General features: G+C 41.9%; 1 protein-coding gene across 1 annotated transcript in view; it reads right to left on the bottom strand.

The window, feature by feature from the left end:
• The window catches only part of LOC142312203 (uncharacterized), a 38995-nt gene that overhangs the window by 3392 nt on the left and 15577 nt on the right, over positions 1-20026 (bottom strand). The window contains exons 2-6 of the mRNA XM_075351109.1: positions 3038-3179; positions 2800-2907; positions 2594-2717; positions 2413-2510; positions 2125-2215 (exon numbers count right to left, since the gene is read on the bottom strand). Coding sequence (XP_075207224.1) covers positions 2125-2215; positions 2413-2510; positions 2594-2717; positions 2800-2907; positions 3038-3115 — 499 coding nt within the window. The 5' untranslated portion in view covers positions 3116-3179. The remainder of the gene's footprint in view (positions 1-2124; positions 2216-2412; positions 2511-2593; positions 2718-2799; positions 2908-3037; positions 3180-20026) is intronic.

The raw sequence follows: 20026 nt of genomic DNA, 5'->3' as shown, positions 1-20026 counted from the left end.
CCTGGATGGCCAGGATACAGTCCTTTAAAATGTTTTTCTTCCCCAAAATATTGTATGTGCTCAGATGCCTACCCATCAAAATTTCTCACAAAACCCTGATGAAACTTCAATTGTTGACTAACAAATTTGTATGGGGTAATAAAAGGGCTAGGGTCGCAGGTAAAGTGTTATACCCCCCATATGACTTAGGGGGATTGGGCACCCCAAACATAACGGCATATTATAAAGCCTTACTAATTAAATCACTAAAGGAGTGGTGGCGTCCAGGTAATTCACATAGATGGGCTCAGATTGAAAATTTCCTGTCTCGCCAGGGCTCAGTGAGAAGAATGATGGAAGAAGAGTTTTTGAGCAGTTCATGGTTCTCCCAGTGTGTTCCTACCATGTCAGCCTCCCTGGAGGTCTGCCGAAATGACTTGATTCAAAAGATTCAGATTCTTCTTTCAGAGATTTCCCTCAAGTAGTTGGAGTCTCAAATCCCCTTTTTGAATCTGGCCAGGTGGGAGGGATCGGGCATTACAGTGCTGACGGATCTATACTCTGATTTCAGTGTTAACCCCTTAAATGAACTAGTATGGGAACACCCCTCTTTAAAGGGTTGTTTCTATCAACACATCCAAATTAGTCATTTTCTGGCCTCTAAATTTCCTCCAAAGTCGAATCCTCTGTTACCTACAACAAAGGCTTTGCTATTTAAAAAGATAAATTAAATCCAAAAGGTATCTCTTCGACATACAAATGGCTCAATAACCCCCCCCCCCTCCCGAAGAGCAAAAATCTCCTTATATGAATAAATGGGACGTGGAGTTGAGTGTCTCTACCTCTCCTTCAAACTGGCACTCGGCATCAGCAAATATCCAAAAATACTCCAAGTGTATAAATCATCTGGAGCAACTGAAAAAAGTACACCTGCGATGGTATCGGTCCCCAGCCAACTTAGCACAGTTCCTCCCAAATTATTCGCTACATTGTTGGAAGGGCTGCCTCCAAAGGGGTACTCTTGGTCACTGCTAGTGGGCTTGTCCAAAGGTTTTCTCGTTCTGGTTGGAGGTGTTTGGCTTGATGAGTGAGCTGGCAGGCAATCCTATTAATCCGAATCCAGGTCTGGCAGTGCTAAACATGGGTATAGAGGAGTTCCCTTGGGAATCCAGGGGTTTATTAGTTCACATTCTAGTTGCTGTCAGATATTGCATAAATAGTTATTGGAAATCCCCAAAGACACCTACATTAGTTGAACTATATAACCGAATTAATCCCCAATGCCAATAAGAGTTCTGTCTGGCTCACTTGGCTCATCTGACAGCCCTATTTAACCCCTAAAAGAAAATGCTGGAAAAGAAAACAAAAAAAAAAAAAATAAACAGCATGTGGCAAGAAGTGATATTTCTTTCATGAGATCTCCAAAATAAAAGTGCAATAAAACGTGATAAAAAAGATGTATCTAAATAAATATGGTGTCGCTGAAAACAACATTTAGCCCCGCAAGAAAAACAAGCTGCGACACAGCCCGATTAGTGGGGAAAAAAAAAAGCTGTAGCTCTCAGAATACAGTGATGCAAAAACAATACTTTTCTATAAAACTGTTATTGTTTAAACGTAACAATGAAAAAATAGTTATATAAATGTCGTATCATTGTAACCGTACTGACCTGAAGAATAAAGCTCTTGTCACTTTTGCAACATGGTGATTGGCATAGAAAAAAAATAAAAACAAATTCCTGAATTGCTAGTTTTTGTTCATGCTGCATCCCAAAAATTGGAATGGAAAGTGATAAATATATTATGTGCCAGAAAATGGTACTAATAATAATGCCAACCCCACAAAAAACAAACCCCACATGAGTCTTTCAGCAAAAAAATAAAATAAAAAATAAAAGTAGAAAAATTAGCCTTCTTCCTTCCCAGCTCCATGTGAATGATGAGTCCTTCATCACCCACACAGAGACCTCCATTGCTCCTGCGCACACGGATTTCTGACCTGCTGAGGGCACATCAAAAGATTTGAGTGTGCATACGTGGGCAGTCTGCCCTTTCTCCACACCTGCACATTACAGTACTTTGCTCTTCCCTCAGCAGGATTAAAATTAATTTGTTTATTCTCTGCATTTAGTGGTCACTACTCACCTGGGTAGTCATATGTAGGAATCTCCTCTTTACACCCCTCATCACTCCTCACATATCTCCCTGCAGTATTAATAAGGGTCAGATCTTCACCCTGAAACAAATATTGTAAAAGTCACAGACAGATGGAGAAGTCACATCTATGATCAGCTCTAATCCTGCCATCTCCACCGCTCTCATTACACAAGTATAACACATATAATACTGGTGGATAAAACAAGACTGAGCATAAGACCTTCACAGCCGTCTACACATCATAGGGAGATTTCATGACACCTTCTCTCCATCTACCTGATGATCCTGAGGAACATCGGGATCTTCTTGCTTACAGTCCTGTGGAAGAAGAGGACGGGGACATCTCTCTGGTGTTGTCCTGTTACTGGATAGAACTGGAGGAAACACATACAGGGACTGAATTCATTCCTTACATACAGATAATTATAGGTCGTGTGTATTTAGTCCTGTCTATTACCTGGTGATGTGAGGGGCTGAGGAACCTCCATCATGACGTCCTTGTACAGATCTTTGTGTCCTTCTAAATACTCCCACTCCTCCATGGAGAAATAGACAGCGACATCCTGACACCTTATAGGAACCTGACACATACAATGATACAGTCATCCCCCGATCCCTTCATAGCATTACTGTATAATGTCCCAGTATTCCCAGCAGTGTCACCTCTCCAGTCAGCAGCTCAATCATCTTGTAGGTGAGTTCTAGGATCTTCTGGGCATTGATGTCCTCATGTATCAGGTGGTGAGATGGCATCTTCACTAATATGTAATCCTGGTTATGGAGAGACACAGTAATAATTTCTCACTAACGACATTTCCAGAGTCCTCACCTCTCCAGTTCTGTCCATCTGTTATTTCCATAGATAAGAATGATGTAATGTGACGTCATCAGAATCTCTCACCTCTCCAGTAAGCCGGAAGAGGATCTCTAGGGTGAGGTGTAATATTCTCTCCACCATCTTGTTCCTGTCCATATCCATCCTTGACGGATCAATCAGGAAAACTGTCTTATATAGAAGATCTCCCCTGAGTTATTGTAGTGATCTGAATAGGAAGAAGATGGAAAATAATAAAGATCCAATGTAATAATACAAATACTGTAAATAAGAGTAAACATGTAGATTAGGGGTGCACAACAATTTTTGGTCCAAAGGCCATATAGTCATACTGATTCAATCCCAAGGGTCAAAAAAATTGAAATGGATAATTACATGAATACATCACCAGAACCACCATCAGTACATCACCAGAACAGGTAAGATAAGTATAAGACAGAGCTCGGGGGACTGAGATTTAAAGCAAAACTACAGTGGTATAATAAAAAAAAGAAAAAAAACCACCACTGTAGTGCAGCTTAAAGCTGAGTTTTTGGAGCAGAAACTCACCAAATCCTCCTCATAAAAATACTCAAAACTTAGAGGTTTGAGTATAAGTTTTAACATAGCCATGAAGCACGTTATGGATTGCTATATTTGTAGAAAATCAGAACCACCATCACAAGATGAGTGCGGCACCAGAACCACCATCAGTATATTAATGAGATGCCATAACCCACCACAGTACATGAAAGCAGCGTCAGAACCATCGTCAGAACCATCGTCAGGATTCGAATGCAGTGTCAGAACCATCGTCACCATATGAATGCACTACCAGAACGACACTTAGTACATATATACAGCATCAAGCAAGTGTAGAGATCAATTGTAATGTCATGTCAGCCCCATACATGTATCGCTTGAACCTACAATTCCCAGTATGTCCTCAACAATGGTAAGGAGATACTGGGAGATGCCATTACCAGCCATCATCAGACTGTGGACTATACAGGAACCTATTACAGGGCATGCCACAGTAACTAGGAGTAGGGGGCACCTAAGACTTGCCCTCAGACTAGGGACCCTGACTGTCCCTTATTCCAGAAATACGCCAGATGGTGGCGAGGTCTGGACCACAACTGTAGCCCTAACTCCTGAATTGCCCTTGTCTAACACCTCCTCCCCCCACCTCCTGGGGGGGCTGGGACAGGAGTAATGAATCAAACAAATACCGGACAGACAAGGGAAAACCAAGAGTCAGACTCACAGCAAGTCGAAACAGGGGAAAAGACAAAGTGCTCAGGGGGAAATAAACAAACAACATGGATATTTCCACCGCACACCAAATAGCATACAACTGTTCACAAATAACCGGATCACCATGCACAAAGACAGATATCGCTGGAGCAAAGCTGGAGCTAAAATCAGTATGAGGGACCAGGTTTCACCATCTTTAAAAGGGAGGAGGTGGCTGTGATAGGTCATCAGCAATCTGTGACTCTAGCAGGAATTAACTTATGCTAGACCAATAAACAGCGAGTACAAAACTGGTCAACGCACGGCTCTGAGAGTAACTCAACAGCACCAGGTGTCGTGTCAGACTCTGCAGTGTGAACAGAGTCTGACGATGCCAAGACCCATGATGAGATTAGAGCAGAACACCACATTACAGAAGCTCAGTACTGATGAGACGTAACCAGTATCACAAAATTTTTTTTACCTACAGGTACCTTTATAGATGACAATTTCTCTGATTGAAGTAATGTCCGTCCCTTTTATCTCCATGTAATACAGATGAGATTTCATGCCCAGAGTTAGTCTCTACAGACTTCCCTCTTCTCCACCTTCAGCAGCTCTTCCCAACACAGTGACCATAAAAGTATCATCATACTGCCATATAAATATATCTTCCATGATGCACCCCTGAATAATTGCCCCTCACTGACCCCCACACTGACCCTCTATATATATATATCTCCATAATGTCCCCCTACACAGCTGTTCTCCAGAATATTCCCCCACACACCCCTCTCCATAATGTCCCGTTCCCCCACACTCCCTCTCTGCATAATGTCCATCCCCACACTGAGCCTGTTCATACTAGCAGCCCCTCAAAACTGCCCCTCTCCATAATATTCCCCTCACATTGCTCCCTGCGCCCTTTGTAACAAACCCCCCTCCCCCTATTTTGTGGATTGTCAGTAACACAAGTTGATTACAGTTTACAGCAGGGGTGGGAAACCTTTTTACTGCTGGGGACCATTTGGAATTTTCTACCAACCATCGGGGGCCGCACAAAATTATTAACTTGAAAATTACCCTGTTATATTTGTTCAAATAATTAATTAACTCATCTTTAATGGAGCTGCTTCTCTTTTGTGCGGCGGTGAGGTTTGGTGATATTCATCATATTTCTTTTCACAACTGCTTTTCCAGGTTTGTCTCGGTTTGGAGAGGATGGGGACATAGACATTACAGAAGACGCTACGGCGCATAAATTACAGGAGACGCTGGGGGTACATACATCACAGGAGAGGCTTGGGGCATATACATCAAAGGAGGGGCATATACATCACTGTGGGGCACGGACGTTACTGGTGGGCACAGACAGCACTAGCGGTGGCATGGGCAGCATGGACAGCACTGGGGGGGGGGGCATGGACAGCACTGGTGGCGTATGGACATCACCAAGGGGGCATGGACAGCAATGGGGGCATGGACAGCAGTGTCAAGTACACAGCTTCTGGGTGATGGCACACAGCACTGGGGTGGTGGCAGAAATAACTGGGGAGTAAAGAGCACAGACAGCACTAGGGGGGCACAGACACGACTGGGGACACAGGCAGCACTGACCATGGCATGGACAACACTGGCAGCAGCACAGACAGCATTAGGTGGTGCAGACAGCACTAGGGGGGCATGGACAGTACTCGGGGATCATAGACATCATCAGGGGGGCACGAACAGCACTGGAGGGGCCCTGACAATAGTGGGGGTTATACAGCACTGAGGGGGCACAAAGCACTGGGGGCTGACACAAAGCACTGAGGGGGGCACACACACTACTAGGGGGTACATAACGCTGGGAGCTGGTACACAGCACAGGGAGATGGCACACAAACTACTTGGGGTACACAGCACTGAGGGATGGCACACAGCACTGAAAGATGGCACACAGCACTGAAAGATGGCACACAGCACTGAAGCATGGCACACCGCACTGAGGCATGGCACACAGCACTGGGGGCTGGCACACAGCACTGGGGGCTGGCACACAGCACTGGGGGCTGGCACACAGCACTGGGGGCTGGCACACAGCACTGGGGGCTGGCACACAGCACTGGCACACACAACTCGGAGGTACACAGCATTGGGGGCTGGTACACAGCACTGGAAGCTGGCACACACACTATTCGGAGGTACACAGCTTTGGGTGCTGGCACACAGCACTCCTGAGGGGTACACAGCACTGGGGCTGGCACATAATATTGGGGGCTGGCACACAGTACTGGGGGCTGTCACATAACACTGGGAGCTGGCACACTCACTACTCGAAGATGGCACACAGCATTGGGGCTGGCACACAGCACTCGGAGGTACACAGCATTGGGGGCTGACACACACTACTCGGAGGTACACAGCATTGAGGGCTGGCGCACACACTACTGGAGGGGACATAGTACGGGGGGTTGGCACATAGCACTGGGAACTGGCACACACACTACTTGGAGGTACACAGCAATGGGACCTGGCATACAGCACTGGGAACTGGCACACACACTACTCGGAGGTGCAAAGCTTTGGAGGCTGGCACACAGTATTGGAGGTAGCACACAGCATTGGGGGCTGCAAAGTTTGGACCTGGGACCCCCCCCAACTGTACACCGACACTCAGGGTACGGGATAGTGTGGCTGACACTGGACTTTTTCCCTCAGTAACCATGTTTCCCATTATTTGAAATCCCTTTTTCTATCAGCACCTAGCTTTCCTATGTTTTTATATCTTTTCCTCAGCACCCACCTTCCCCATGATATCAGAGCATGGGAAAGCTGGGTGCTGAGGGAAAGATGTATAGCAGACCATGGGAATGCTGAGTGCTGAGACAAAGAGACTCAAAACTTTCCCATCCCATGCTTGTTGGTTTGTCCACCCTTGTATATTGCTCTCCAAATACTATAATGGACCCTACATACCATTCCATATAGTATAATGGGTCCCACATAACCCTTCATACTGTATATTAGAATACACCCCAATAGTCCTCCATGTATTATAATTCATCCCATACTCCTCCATATATGATACTACAACCCATAGTCCTCCATATATTATAATGCACCCCCCATAGTCCAGCATGTTTTATAATGCACCCCCATAGTCCTCCATGTATTATACAGCACCCATAGTCATCCATATATTATAATTCAACCAACTGTTTTCCATATATTATAATGTAACCCCCATAGTCCTCCATATTTTATAATGCACCCCATAGTCCTTCATATTGTAGCATGCAGCCCCAATACAACTTAATACACTCTATAGGCCTCCATGTATTATAATGCACACCCATAGGCCTCCATATATTATAATGCAGCCCCATTGTCCTCCATGTTTTTTAATTCAGCCCCATAGTTCTTTATATTGTATTATACAGCCCCAATACCATTTAATGCATCCAATATACCTCCAAGTATTATAATGCATCACCACAGTATGTATAAGGGGTCTTTCATATTGTATTATACAGCCCCATTATTGTGTAATGCACCCCCATAAGTCTCTGGCTATTGTGTACTCACGGATTTAAAAAAAAAAAAAAAAAAAAAAAAAAAAAAGAGGAGGAGGAGCTTGCCGGTGATGATGCCACAGCCTTAGGCGGGCTTTGCACACTACGACATCGCAGGTGCAATGTCGGTGGGGTCAAATCGAAAGTGCCGCACATCCGGAGACGCAGTCGATATCGTAGTGTGCAAATTCTTTTTGATACGATTAACGAGCGCAAAAGCGTCGTTATCGTATAATCGGTGTAGGGTCCGACATTTCCATAATGTCGGTGCAGCGACAGGTACGATGCAGTTCCTCGTTCCTGCGGCAGCACACATCGCTGTGTGTGAAGCCGCAGGAGCGAGGAACATCTCCTACCTGCGTCCTGGGTGCAATGCGTAAAGAAGGAGGTGGGCGGGATGTTTACATCCTGCTCATCTCCGCCCCTCTGCTGCTATTGGCCGCCTGCCGTGTGAAGTCGCTGTGACGCCGCACGACCCGCCCCCTTAGGAAGGAGGCGGGTCGCTGGCCAGAGCGACGTCGCACAGCAGGTGAGTGCATGTGAAGCCGGCATAGCGATAATGTTCTCTACGCCAGCAATCACAAGATATCGCTGTGGCGACGGGGGCGGGGACTATTGCGCTCGACATCGCAGCATCGGCTTGCGATGTCGCAGCATGGAAAGTACCCCTTAAAAGAGAAGGAGCAACGGTCATCTTCAAAAGCGACAAATACGCAAAAATTAAAGTAATTTTCACAGACTAAAAACCAGTGGACCGTCTGTGGGAAGGTCTGGAGAGTATTTCAAGACTATTCCTGAGGAAATCTGAGGTGGCACAGTGGAGATACTCGAAAAAAATTTATGGCGGGCAGAAGTTCAGTAAGTGCGTACCTCACAACATACTGTCTCCTCATGTCCCCAGTTCAGCTAGTGACAGCAAAATGATCCTGCTAATGTGCACCATCACCTCCTCACATTTATACTAATAAAAATATTTTCTAACCTCAGTCATAAAAGACCACAGAAAATCCTCATTAGCCTGTGAAAGGATTTTCTGGAGTGTGCTCGTACAGCAGTTATTTTAGTTGCCGTGGTGATGGAGACACTGGCTCATAGAAATCAATGGCGATCTAACTGCTACATTACCAGTGGAAGTACCTTCATTTAATAGTGTCCTGTTAATATACTCGATTAAACTTAAGGCCGCTTTACACGCTACGACATCGCTCCTGCGATCTCGTTGGGGTCACGGAATTTATGACGCACATCCGGCCGCTTTAGTGATGTCGTTGCACGTGACACCTATGAGCGATTTTGAATCGTTGCAAAACCGTTCAAAATCGCTCATTGGTGATATGGGGGTCCATTCCCAATTATCGTTGCAGCTGCAGGTACGATGTTGTTCGTTGTTCCTGCGGCAGCATGACGCCGCAGGAACGAGGAAGAATCTCCTTACCTGCGGTCGCCAGCAATGAGAAGGAAGGAGGTGGGCGGGATGTTACGTCTCGCTCATCTCCGCCCCTCCGCTTCTATTGGCCGGTCGCTTAGTGACGTCGTGGTGACGCCGAACGAACCGCCCCCTTAGAAAGGAGGCGGTTTGCCAGCCACAGCGATGTCGCTAGGAAGGAAGGTGTGACGGGTCCGCGCGTTTTTGTGCGCCACGGGCAGCGATTTGCCCGTGACGCACAAACGATGGGGGCGGGTATGCACGATAGCGATATCGGTCACGATATCGTAGCGTGTAAAGCGGCCTTTACTCAAAAACTAGTGAACCATTTGTGGGAAAGCCTAGGGAGCATTTCAACTCAAGACCATTTCCAAACAAATCTGAGGTGGCACAGCGGAGATATTGATGAAAAACTTTGGCGTTGTAAGAGAACGGTTTGTGTGCTCCTGTCACACATTATCTCCCCGCATCTCTGGTCCTCACACTGTCAGTATTATCATCCTTAACTGTGACCATATACCAGCACATCTTGCCAGAAGTAAAAGAAAACTCTGTCCCTAATCACAGTGACCCTCAGAGTCCTTTGTAAGCCACTCAATAAATCACCTCAGAAGTGGGCTAGTGCCACCGCCATCTTTGTTCCCGTGGCAACAGAGAAGCTGGCTCCATTAAACTCAGCTGTGATTACACTGACACCCTCCGATACCTTTCTGGTGAATGAGCCTCTGTTCTTTAATGTTCCCATTGTAATACCTGATCAACCATGCGGAAATAAAGCTGTCACAAGCTCCCAGACCTAATATTATTGTCGCTATATAGACAGCTCTGGAGCAAGCACACGCCACTGCCATTTTGATTGCCATAGAGACGTAGCAACAAGTCTAAACTTGATTATCCCAGATTATAATAAAAAGGAAGATAACATTTTTTACATGGTCCAAACTTTAAAGACATATTGCATTGTCTTCTTTAATACTTTTTAGTTTGTTCTCTTTTAAAAGGCGTAGCTCTGAAAGGGATAATATCCTTTTTCTTAAAAAATTTTTAAAGGGGGTTGTTGAATTCACATTGACATATACCAACATTTCTTTTCATTTAAAATGGAGACGGAAACAAAGCCTAAATTTTTTTATAGTAACCTATCAAACAAAACACAAAAACTGAATCCTGGATCAAATTCCGGAAAAAATTCCCAACCTACGGTTTCAAAGAAGATTACCACTTCCCCTATATGTACAAAAAAAGACGCCAAAACAACACAGTCTCAATGTGACACTTATCATAAGGACTTTTTTGAATGGAAGTTGTGCTGCCCTGGAATTACCTCATGATGACAAAATTACACAAGCGGAAACCAAACACATCAAACCGCCTTTATTTAATTTTTTCGAATAAGACAAGGACGGCCCCTTGGGAGTTGACGACATGGACACTTCTAAGGCAGGGACTAACAAACGTAAAGGAACAGATACTTACCGTGACCCTACAAAAAATGCATTCCCCTTCAGGTTCTAGTGATGAGGCTTTTTCCCCTGTTCATAGAAAACAGAGATCTAAAATGGAACTTAACACTACTGATCAAACATGGGTGACACTTGATAATGTACAACCTTGGGACGCCACAAAAGCACCAGACAGAGCGGACATGAAATCGTTTATGGTTCATTTAATATCTTCTCTTAAGACTGATATAAATGTCGCTCTAGGAGCAACAAACTAAAACTTTGAAAGATGATCTGGTGGCTATAACTGCTAGATTAGACATCTATGGCGAAAAAATGACAAGGATAGAAGAAAAAAACAGTGATTCTCACCCAGGGTCAGGAAGACTTACAATCCCAAATCCGATCTTTGAAAACTAAGGTTGCAGACCTTGAGGACAGGTCAAGACGTAATAACTTGAAGCTCAGGGGCGTTCCTGAAAAAATACCAGCTAATGACTTCGAGAACTACACCAAACGCCTATTAAAAACTGTTATTCCGACTCTATCAGATTCTGACGTTATCATTGATAGGATCCATTGTCTGCCTAAGCCTAGGTTTCTTGCTGCTGAAATTCCCAGAGATGTCATTTTAAAATTTCATTATTTTCACACCAAAGAAAAACTTTTGTCGTACATGAAAAATAACACATCATTGCCAGATCCCTTTAGACACGTCAAAGTGTTTATTGACATTTTAAGAGAGGCTATGAATTTGCGAAAATCCTTCTCTGATACTACTGACTTAAAGATTGGGGTATCCAATATCATTGGGGTTTTCCGACCAAACTCCTCATTTGGCTAAATGGCAAAGTGGTTCCCATTCTTTCCCCAGAGGATGGCCAAAGTTTTCTGCAATCTTTAGACAGGAACAAAGAACCAAAAAAGGATCATCACAATTCTCGTCCTACTTGACCATATGGATTACAAATACTGTTTAGTCCTTTCATGGGCAACAGTTTGCCACTTGGATTCCTATTATTACAACCTTCTTCATTTGTCTTGCTGGATAAATAATTTGGACTTTTCCACGGACCTTTTAACCACCACAAGAAGATCTACCGGACTTTCTATCCTTTTCTTCTACCTGTTACCATCTATTTGTGAAGAACGTCTTAACAGCCTAACATGCTTTTCTCCTATAAACTTTGCCTCGCTTGAGATTCTCCTACTTTGGAGAAATAAACCTATAAGGAGAACTTTTCATTTATCTGTTAATTCTTTATTTTGTGATTTATTTCAACTGTTATCTTGAATATTGCCAGTTGTTATATATTGTAAGTTGCTGTTATGTGATAAGACTATTAAACCTCAGGTTCCACATCCTGTGTTTTAGGTAAGTATATTTTTACTGGAATTAGAAACTTGTCAATTTACTAACCTTGTTTTTCTTTTAATTTATTATGTACGGTTATTAATTTCCATATTACATTAAAAATGACCACAAAATTCCTAAGTTACAATGTAAGAGGCCTCAATTGTCACAGACGTAGATATTTGGCATGGCGAGACATCAAAAACTCTGGAGCAGATATTGTCTGTCTTCAGAAACCATCCATACTGGCGACCTAATACTCCTTGGTGACTTTAACCTAATACCTGACCTCATCCTTGATTCCACTGCAAATTTTAGATACAGGAAACAGAACCTTCAAAATTGACTTCACAAAAATGAACTTTTGGCTAGTTTCAGATGTTTAAACTCTACATCTAGAGAATACTCTTATTTTTCAGAAATATATGAATCTTTCTCAAGAATCGACCTAATTCTCACAAACTCATTGTCCATCTCTAAATTTAAAAAAAAGTTTCCATATTACAGAAAACCTTCTCCGATCATTGTCCCATTTCTTGTGAGGTTCTATTAAATTATAACTCTCCCAAAAAATGCCTTTGGAAATGTAGTCCTTTTATAATTAACACTTCTAAATATAAAGCTCAGGTTGAAAATGCCATCAAATTATACTTTCAGGATAATGTGAATGATGAAACAAGCCCCACAACACTTTGGTTGGCACATAAAGCTGTCTTGAGAGGGGAATTAATTAAAATATCATCCCACCACAAAAAACTTAGAAGACAGAAAATAGAACTTACTCAAAAATTGATACAAGACAAAGAAAAATGTCTACAACAATCTCCTGCCTCATCTAGTCATATATTTATAAAGAATGTTTAGACCTCAGAATCCAACTTAGAGCGCTCCTCTTTGATGAATATGACAAATATTTATATTTTTCTAAACTGCTATATTATACAGACTTCAATAAACCCACACGCTTAATGGCTCAAAGAGTGAAAGCAGCAAGAATCAAAAATAGAATAACATCTATTAAGAATACTCAGGGTATATCAATACACCATCCAGAGGAAATGGCTAACTCCTTTGCAGATTACTACTCCAAGCTCTATAACCTTAAAAACGATCCTCACTCTCCCCAACCAACTCCTGAAGTAATCAATAAAATCCTATCTAAAATAAAACTTCCACAAATTACTCCCGATAACTTAACTATTCTTAACTCCCCTTTTGCAGAATTAGAAACCCTATGTAAAATCAACTCCCTAAAACCAAAAAAATCCCCTGGCCCGGATGGATTTACTAATGACTATTACAAGTCTTTTTCTACTCTTCTCTCCCCCTTCCTTACTAATGCTCTTAATGATTCCTCCCTGTCGGGTTCTTTTTCAGCAACTATGTTGGAATCTACGATAACTCTGATCCCAAAACCAGGGGGGAACTCTGAACATGTTGGCTGTTACAGACCCATTTCTCTCATAAATACGGATGTAAAAATGTATTCAAAAATGATTGCTGATAGGCTACAGAAAACCCTTCCCACCATTATAAACAATGATCAGTTTGGTTTTGTGGAGGGTCGACAAACCACTGATGGCACGAGGAGGACCATCAACCTCGTACATCAGATGGGAAAAAACAAACTGCCATCTGTATTGCTAACGCTGGGTGCTGAAAAAGCTTTCGACCGCATAAACTGGCAATACCTGAGGATGACTCTATCATCATTCGGCTTTAATGATAGTTTTATTAGAACAGTTATGGCATTATAATCTGGTCCTTCAGCTAGAGCATATGCGAATTACCAAATGTGTACGTCCTTTCACATTACCAATGGAACCCGGCAGGGATGTCCCCTTTCCCCTCTTCTCTTTGTTTTAGCTATTGAACCCTTGGCTGAACTCATTAGATTGAATGACAATATTAAGGGAATCTCGACTAGAACCAAAACCCATAAAATAGGACTTTATGACAATGATATTCTTTCATTATCTGATCCCTCTACATCTATACCTGAATTACTCAACCTTCTAAATGAATATTCAAATGCCTCCTTTTAAAAACTAAACGAAACAAAATCTAAACTCCTTCCTTTCTTTCTTGACTTTCCCACCACTAACCTGCTCAAATCTTTATTTTCATTTTCTTGGGAAGATTCTAAAATTGATTATCTTTGTATTCAAATAATGAAAAACCCTCATTCTATGATTTCTACTAACGTCAACAGAGTAATTGAAGTAATTAACGCTGATATTAACATGGCCCAAAAATATGATCTTTCTTGGTTGGGGAGACTTACCACTTTTAAAATGATTGTCCTTACTAAGATTTTATACCTGTTCCGATCTATTCCCTTGATATTTCCTATTAAATTCCTTCCAAAAGATCCTAAATAATTTTATGACATAACAAAAAAGCTCAAATATCTAAACTATATCTAGTTAAACACAAAAATAGGGGGGGTATAGGGCTCTCAGATATCCATGCGTATTATATTACCAACATACTAAAACAGAGTCAACTTTGGGTAAATTAATCTTATTCTCTTCCCTGGGTGGATTTGGAAATGTTCTCTAATAATTATAGTCCTTTAAAAAAAACCTCATTCTCCTCCACCTTTCTTCCCCATTTTTACCTACTCCTGATTCGCCAACTATAGCTGCTATCCTCCACGCATGGAAATATATAGCAAAACAATCAAAACATCCCAATAAATACGAAAATGTAAAAAAATTCTCTATACAATTTATAGCACTTTTATCCAAGATTAAAGTCCCAGCCTCATGGCAAAACTCTAAATTACGAATCTTAAGCGGCCTTCATGACGGCACCGATTTTATTTCATTCTTGGATTTGAAAATTAAGCACAAAATTCTTGACTGACTTCAAACTATTGCTCTTTCTTATTATCTCTCCAGGAAAGGAGACAAACTCTAGCGCAGCGCCACCTATTGGAAGTAGCGATCCTAAAAGTCAAATGTGGATTTTTAACGTGCTAATTCTTAGAAATTCCATTCGGAGATTACTTAATAATAAACATCCCCTCATCTTTATTAGATCCTTTATTCTGTAATCCTAGGGACAGCAGGGCCTGGAGTAGTAAATTGATTTATCAATGTATTATAGGAGATTATTGCTTTGAAAAAACAAAATATTTTCTCGCTTGGGAAAGGGACCTCGGTCAAACATTTCCAGACGAAGACTGGCAAGATGCCATAAAAACGACTCACTCTGCAAGCATATGTTCTTCTGTTCTGGAAATACATACCAAACTCATGACGCGATGGTACCTTTCCCCAACTAGGCTACATCAGATAAATAATAATATTTCACCATCTTGTTGGAGAAATTGTGGAGGTAATGGGGACCTTTTACATCGTTTCTGGGGATGCCCAATCTTAAAAACCTTATGGACTGGTATTTCAAACTTGATAAATCAAATTACCAAAACAAATATTGTGATCACCCCGCAACTAGCTCTTTTATCTTTAGATGCCAAATTAATTGACCCCATTTTTAGATCCATTGTCATTCATATCCTTCTCACAACAAAGAGTAGTATAGCTGCCAACTGGAGGAATATTTCTTCCCCCACTCTTAATCAAATTATTGAAAAGGTTGCCATACACAGAAACTATGAAAAGCACTATGCCACTTTCAATAATCAATATACTCGCTATTTCAAAGTTTGGCACGCCTGGGACACTTATCGATCGGAAGTCACCTGATTTGCATACCTAAATAACTCGCCTATGTCAAGTATTACTATTCTCAAACAAATGGTTCTGGTATTTAATTTTTCATGGTCATTTTAAATAGGTACATTTTCTTTTTATATACGTTTTGTATAAGGTTTATAGTTTTGGACGTTAATATCTTGTTCTCCTTTTCCCTCTACCCTTTCTTTCCCATTTCCCTTAATCCTAATTTCCCTATTAAATTGCTACACCTTCCTCCCCTTCATTCCTTCACCAATCCTTTCCCATACCTCCTCACCTGAAAGATATTTTATGCTAAATATTTACTAAGGTCAACATTTAATTGCGGTTTCATCTCAACAATCTCTTTAATTTTCCCCCTCCCTTTTATTTTTGTTATAAACCTTAATAAATACATTTTAAAACAAAACAAAAAAAACCCCAATCCTCCAGGAGCGGACGCGGACACCGATAGCAAAGGACCCCAGTGCAAGAATTGACCATGCCCCCACCTCCCCCTGCCTCTTGGGTTCTTCCATTTTACCATTTTAACTTTTGTTGTGCTGATCATCTTGCAATTGGAAAAAATAATAAAATCAGAGTTACTCATTCTCACCTGGTCCAGTGGTGTCTCCGTCTATGTTTACAGGCTGCAGTAATAATGTCACATGTGACCACTTTAGCTAATCACAGGGCTCTGCAACTGACGCCATATACCTTGGCGTGACGGCTAAGCTCAGTGATTGGCTCCAGCAGTCACATGTTTTAGTCATGACATCACTGCTGCAAACATAGATCAGAGCACCCGCAAAGAGGAATTGCTGGTTCCGAGGATAAATACACACACACACACACACACACACACACACACACACACAGTTACATACTTACTAAGGTTGAAAAAAGACCTAGGTCCATCTAATTCAACCTTCCTCCACCAGTTCTACATTTGGTCACTAAGTCATTTATAACCAACAATGTTGTGTGTACTGAGGAAATCATCCAGCCCTTTTTTGAAAGCTGTTATAGTATCTGCCATTACTACCTCTTGTGGTAGGGTATTCCACAGTCTGACTGCTCTAACTGTAAAGAACCCTTTCCTATTTAGCTGTCGGAATCGCTTTACTTTCACTCGCAGTGAGTGCCCCCTGGTCCTTAGTATTGTCTTCGGAAGAAATAAGTCATGTGCCAGTCCTTTATATTGACCACACATATATTTATACATATAAATGAGATCTCCTCTGAGACGTCTTTTTTCTAAGCTAAACATATCTAACTTTTTCAACCTGTCATCATATGGGAGGCCTTCCATTCCTTGTAGTAGTCTAGTTGCCTGCCTTTGAACTGACTAACTTCTGAATGTCCTTTTTAAAATGTGGAGTCCAAAACTGGATCTCATATTCCAGATGTGGCCTTACAAGTGATTTATAGAGGGGTAACAATACGTTGGGATCGCGGGATCTAATCTCTCTTTTTATACACCCTAGAATCTTGTTTGCTTTTGCAGCTGCTGCTTGACATTGAGTGCTGCTGCTCAGCTTATTTGTAATGAGAATACCCAAGTCCTTCTCCTGTTCTGTAGTCCCGAGTTTACTTCCATTTAATGTATACGCAGTTATAGGATTACTCCGTCCTAGGTGCATTACTTTACATTTATCAACATTAAATCTCATTTGCCAAGTATCTGCCCATTCTGACATCTTATCCAGATCTTTTTGTAATATTATACTATCAAGGTCAGTTTTTAATATCCTACATAGTTTGGTGTCATCAGCAAAGACTGACACTGTACTATCAATCCCATCCACAAAATCATTAATAAAGAGATTAAAAAGAATTGGTCCTAGCACAGATCCCTGCGGCACCCCACTGCTGACTACGGCCCATTTAGAGAATGTTCCATTTATGACTACTCTTTGTTTCCTATCTTTTAGCCAATTCCTTACCCAGTTGCATATAGTTTCCCCTAGTCCTTGCTTCTGGAGCTTTAGTATAAGCCTATTATGTGGTACAGTATCAAATGCCTTTGCAAAGTCCAAATAAATCACATCAGCTGCATTACCAATATCCAGGTTTGCACTTACTCCCTCATAGAACCCCAACAGGTTGGTTAGACTTATCTTTCATGAATCCATGCTGTCTGTCAGTTATTATATTATTTTCTGCAACATATTTTTGCATGTCATCCCTTAAAATGCCCTCAAAAACTTTGCATACTACTGATGTCAGGCTTACTGGACGGTAGTTGCCTGGATCTACCCTCTTACCTTTCTTAAATATCGGTACCACATAAGCAATCCTCCAATCCTGAGGCACCAAGCCTGTTACAAGCGAGTCTAAAAAGATGAGATACAGCGGTCTGTCAATTACGGAGCTCAATTCCCTCAATATTCGTGGATGAATGCCATCTGGCCCTGGGGATTTGTCAAGGTTTAATTTACTCAGACGTAGGCGTACTTCTTCTTGTGTTAAATTGATTATATCTGGTGGGGAACTTTGATTTTTCACTTGTTGAATGATGCCTGGTACAGTCAGTTCCTTGGTGAACACAGATGAGAAATGCCTATTTAATATCTCAGTCTTTTGTTTGTCCTCTATAACTAACTTGTTATTATATTTTAAGGGGCCAATACTATCCTTTGTTTTCCTTTTGGCATTAATGTATTTATAAAAGATTTTGGAATTTATTTTAATGTCATTGGCGATTTTTGTTTCAGTAGCTAGTTTTGCTTGTTTGATTTCTTTTTTGCATTGCCTATTGATATCTTTATACTCCTGCAATGCTATTTCTGTATTCTCAGCCTTCAAGATTTTAAACACCCTTTGTTTTTGTTTTATTATACTTTGTACAGTCTTATTTATCCATAGTGGTTTCTTTTTATTCCGGGACGTTTTATTACCAGAGGGTATAAGTTTTTTACAGGACTCTAGCAATATATCCTTAAACTTTCCCCATATATGTTCAGTATCCCCAGTTACCATGACTTTGTCCCAATCTACACATTTAAGCTCTTCCCTTAATTTGTTGAAATCAGCTTTCCTAAAATTCCAGGTTTTAGCATTTCCCCTTTGAAATGTTCTATTGAATATTACGTTGAAGCTTACCATATTATGATCGCTGGTGCCCAAGTGCTCCCGGACCTGTAGATCAGAAATTGTATCCGGTCTATTTGACAGGACCAAATCTAGCAAATTATCTCCCCTCGTCGGTTCATCTACCATCTGAGAGAGGTAATTGTCTTGAATGGTAGATAAGAATTTACAGCTTTTAGCACAACCAGAAGATTCTATGTCCCACTGTATGTCTGGATAGTTGAAATCCCCCATAATAAGAACCCGATTATTATTATTAGCTGCCTTTTCAATTTGTTCCAGCATTTCACCCTCTATTTGTTCAAGTATGTTAGGAGGCTTATAGCAAACTCCAATTAGCATTTTTCCATTATTCTCCTCCCCATGTACATTTACCCATACTGACTCTACATTGTTGCAGTTCCCCCCAATGTCATAATTCAACACAGGTTTTAGGTTAGATTTGATAAATATACATACCCCACCACCTTTTTTGTCTTTCCTGTCCCTCCTAAATGTACTATAACCCTGTATGTTTGTCACCCAGTCATGGCTTTCATCCAGCCAGGTTTCCGTAATGCCCACCACATCATAATCCATGGTTGATATGAGAGTCTCCAATTCATTCATTTTGTTTGCAAGACTTCTTGCATTTGCCAGTAGACATTTAACCCTATTAACACCTTTATTACTCCTAGCCTCCCTACGTTCCTAGCATGTCCCATCCCCCCTAATCCTTCATTGACCCCTACCATCTCACTGTCTCTGTCTGCTCTATCTATCCCCTTTTTTGCTCCACTACCCTCCCTCCCCCCAGATCCTAGTTTAAAAGCTCCTCCATCCGTCTGACCATTTTCTCCCCCAGCACAGCTGCACCTTCCCCATTGAGGTGCAGCCCGTCCCTACCGTAGAGCCTGTAGCCAACTGAGAAGTCAGCCCAGTTCTCCATGAACCCGAACCCTTCCTTCCTGCACCAATTTCTAAGCCACGTGTTTATCTCCCTAAGCTCCCGCTGTCTTTCTAGTGACGCTCGTGGCACCGGTAGTATTTCTGAAAACACCACCTTGGAGGTCCTGGACTTCAGCTTCTCTCCTAGTTCCCTGTAATCATTTTTAAGGACCTTCCACCTGCCTCTAACTTTGTCATTAGTACCAATGTGCACCATGACCGCTGGGTTTTCCCCAGCCCCACCCAGCAATCCGTCTATCCGATCCACAATATGCCGAACCCGAACACCCGGCAGACAACACACTGTTCGGCATTCACGGTCTCGGCGACAGATGACCCTGTCTGTCCGCCTAATTATAGA

Source organism: Anomaloglossus baeobatrachus, chromosome 5 (genome assembly GCF_048569485.1).
Source record: "Anomaloglossus baeobatrachus isolate aAnoBae1 chromosome 5, aAnoBae1.hap1, whole genome shotgun sequence".
Taxonomy (NCBI): domain Eukaryota; kingdom Metazoa; phylum Chordata; class Amphibia; order Anura; family Aromobatidae; genus Anomaloglossus; species Anomaloglossus baeobatrachus.
The sequence above is the reverse complement of the archived record's forward strand: the minus strand, read 5'-3'. Positions and strand labels throughout refer to the sequence as shown.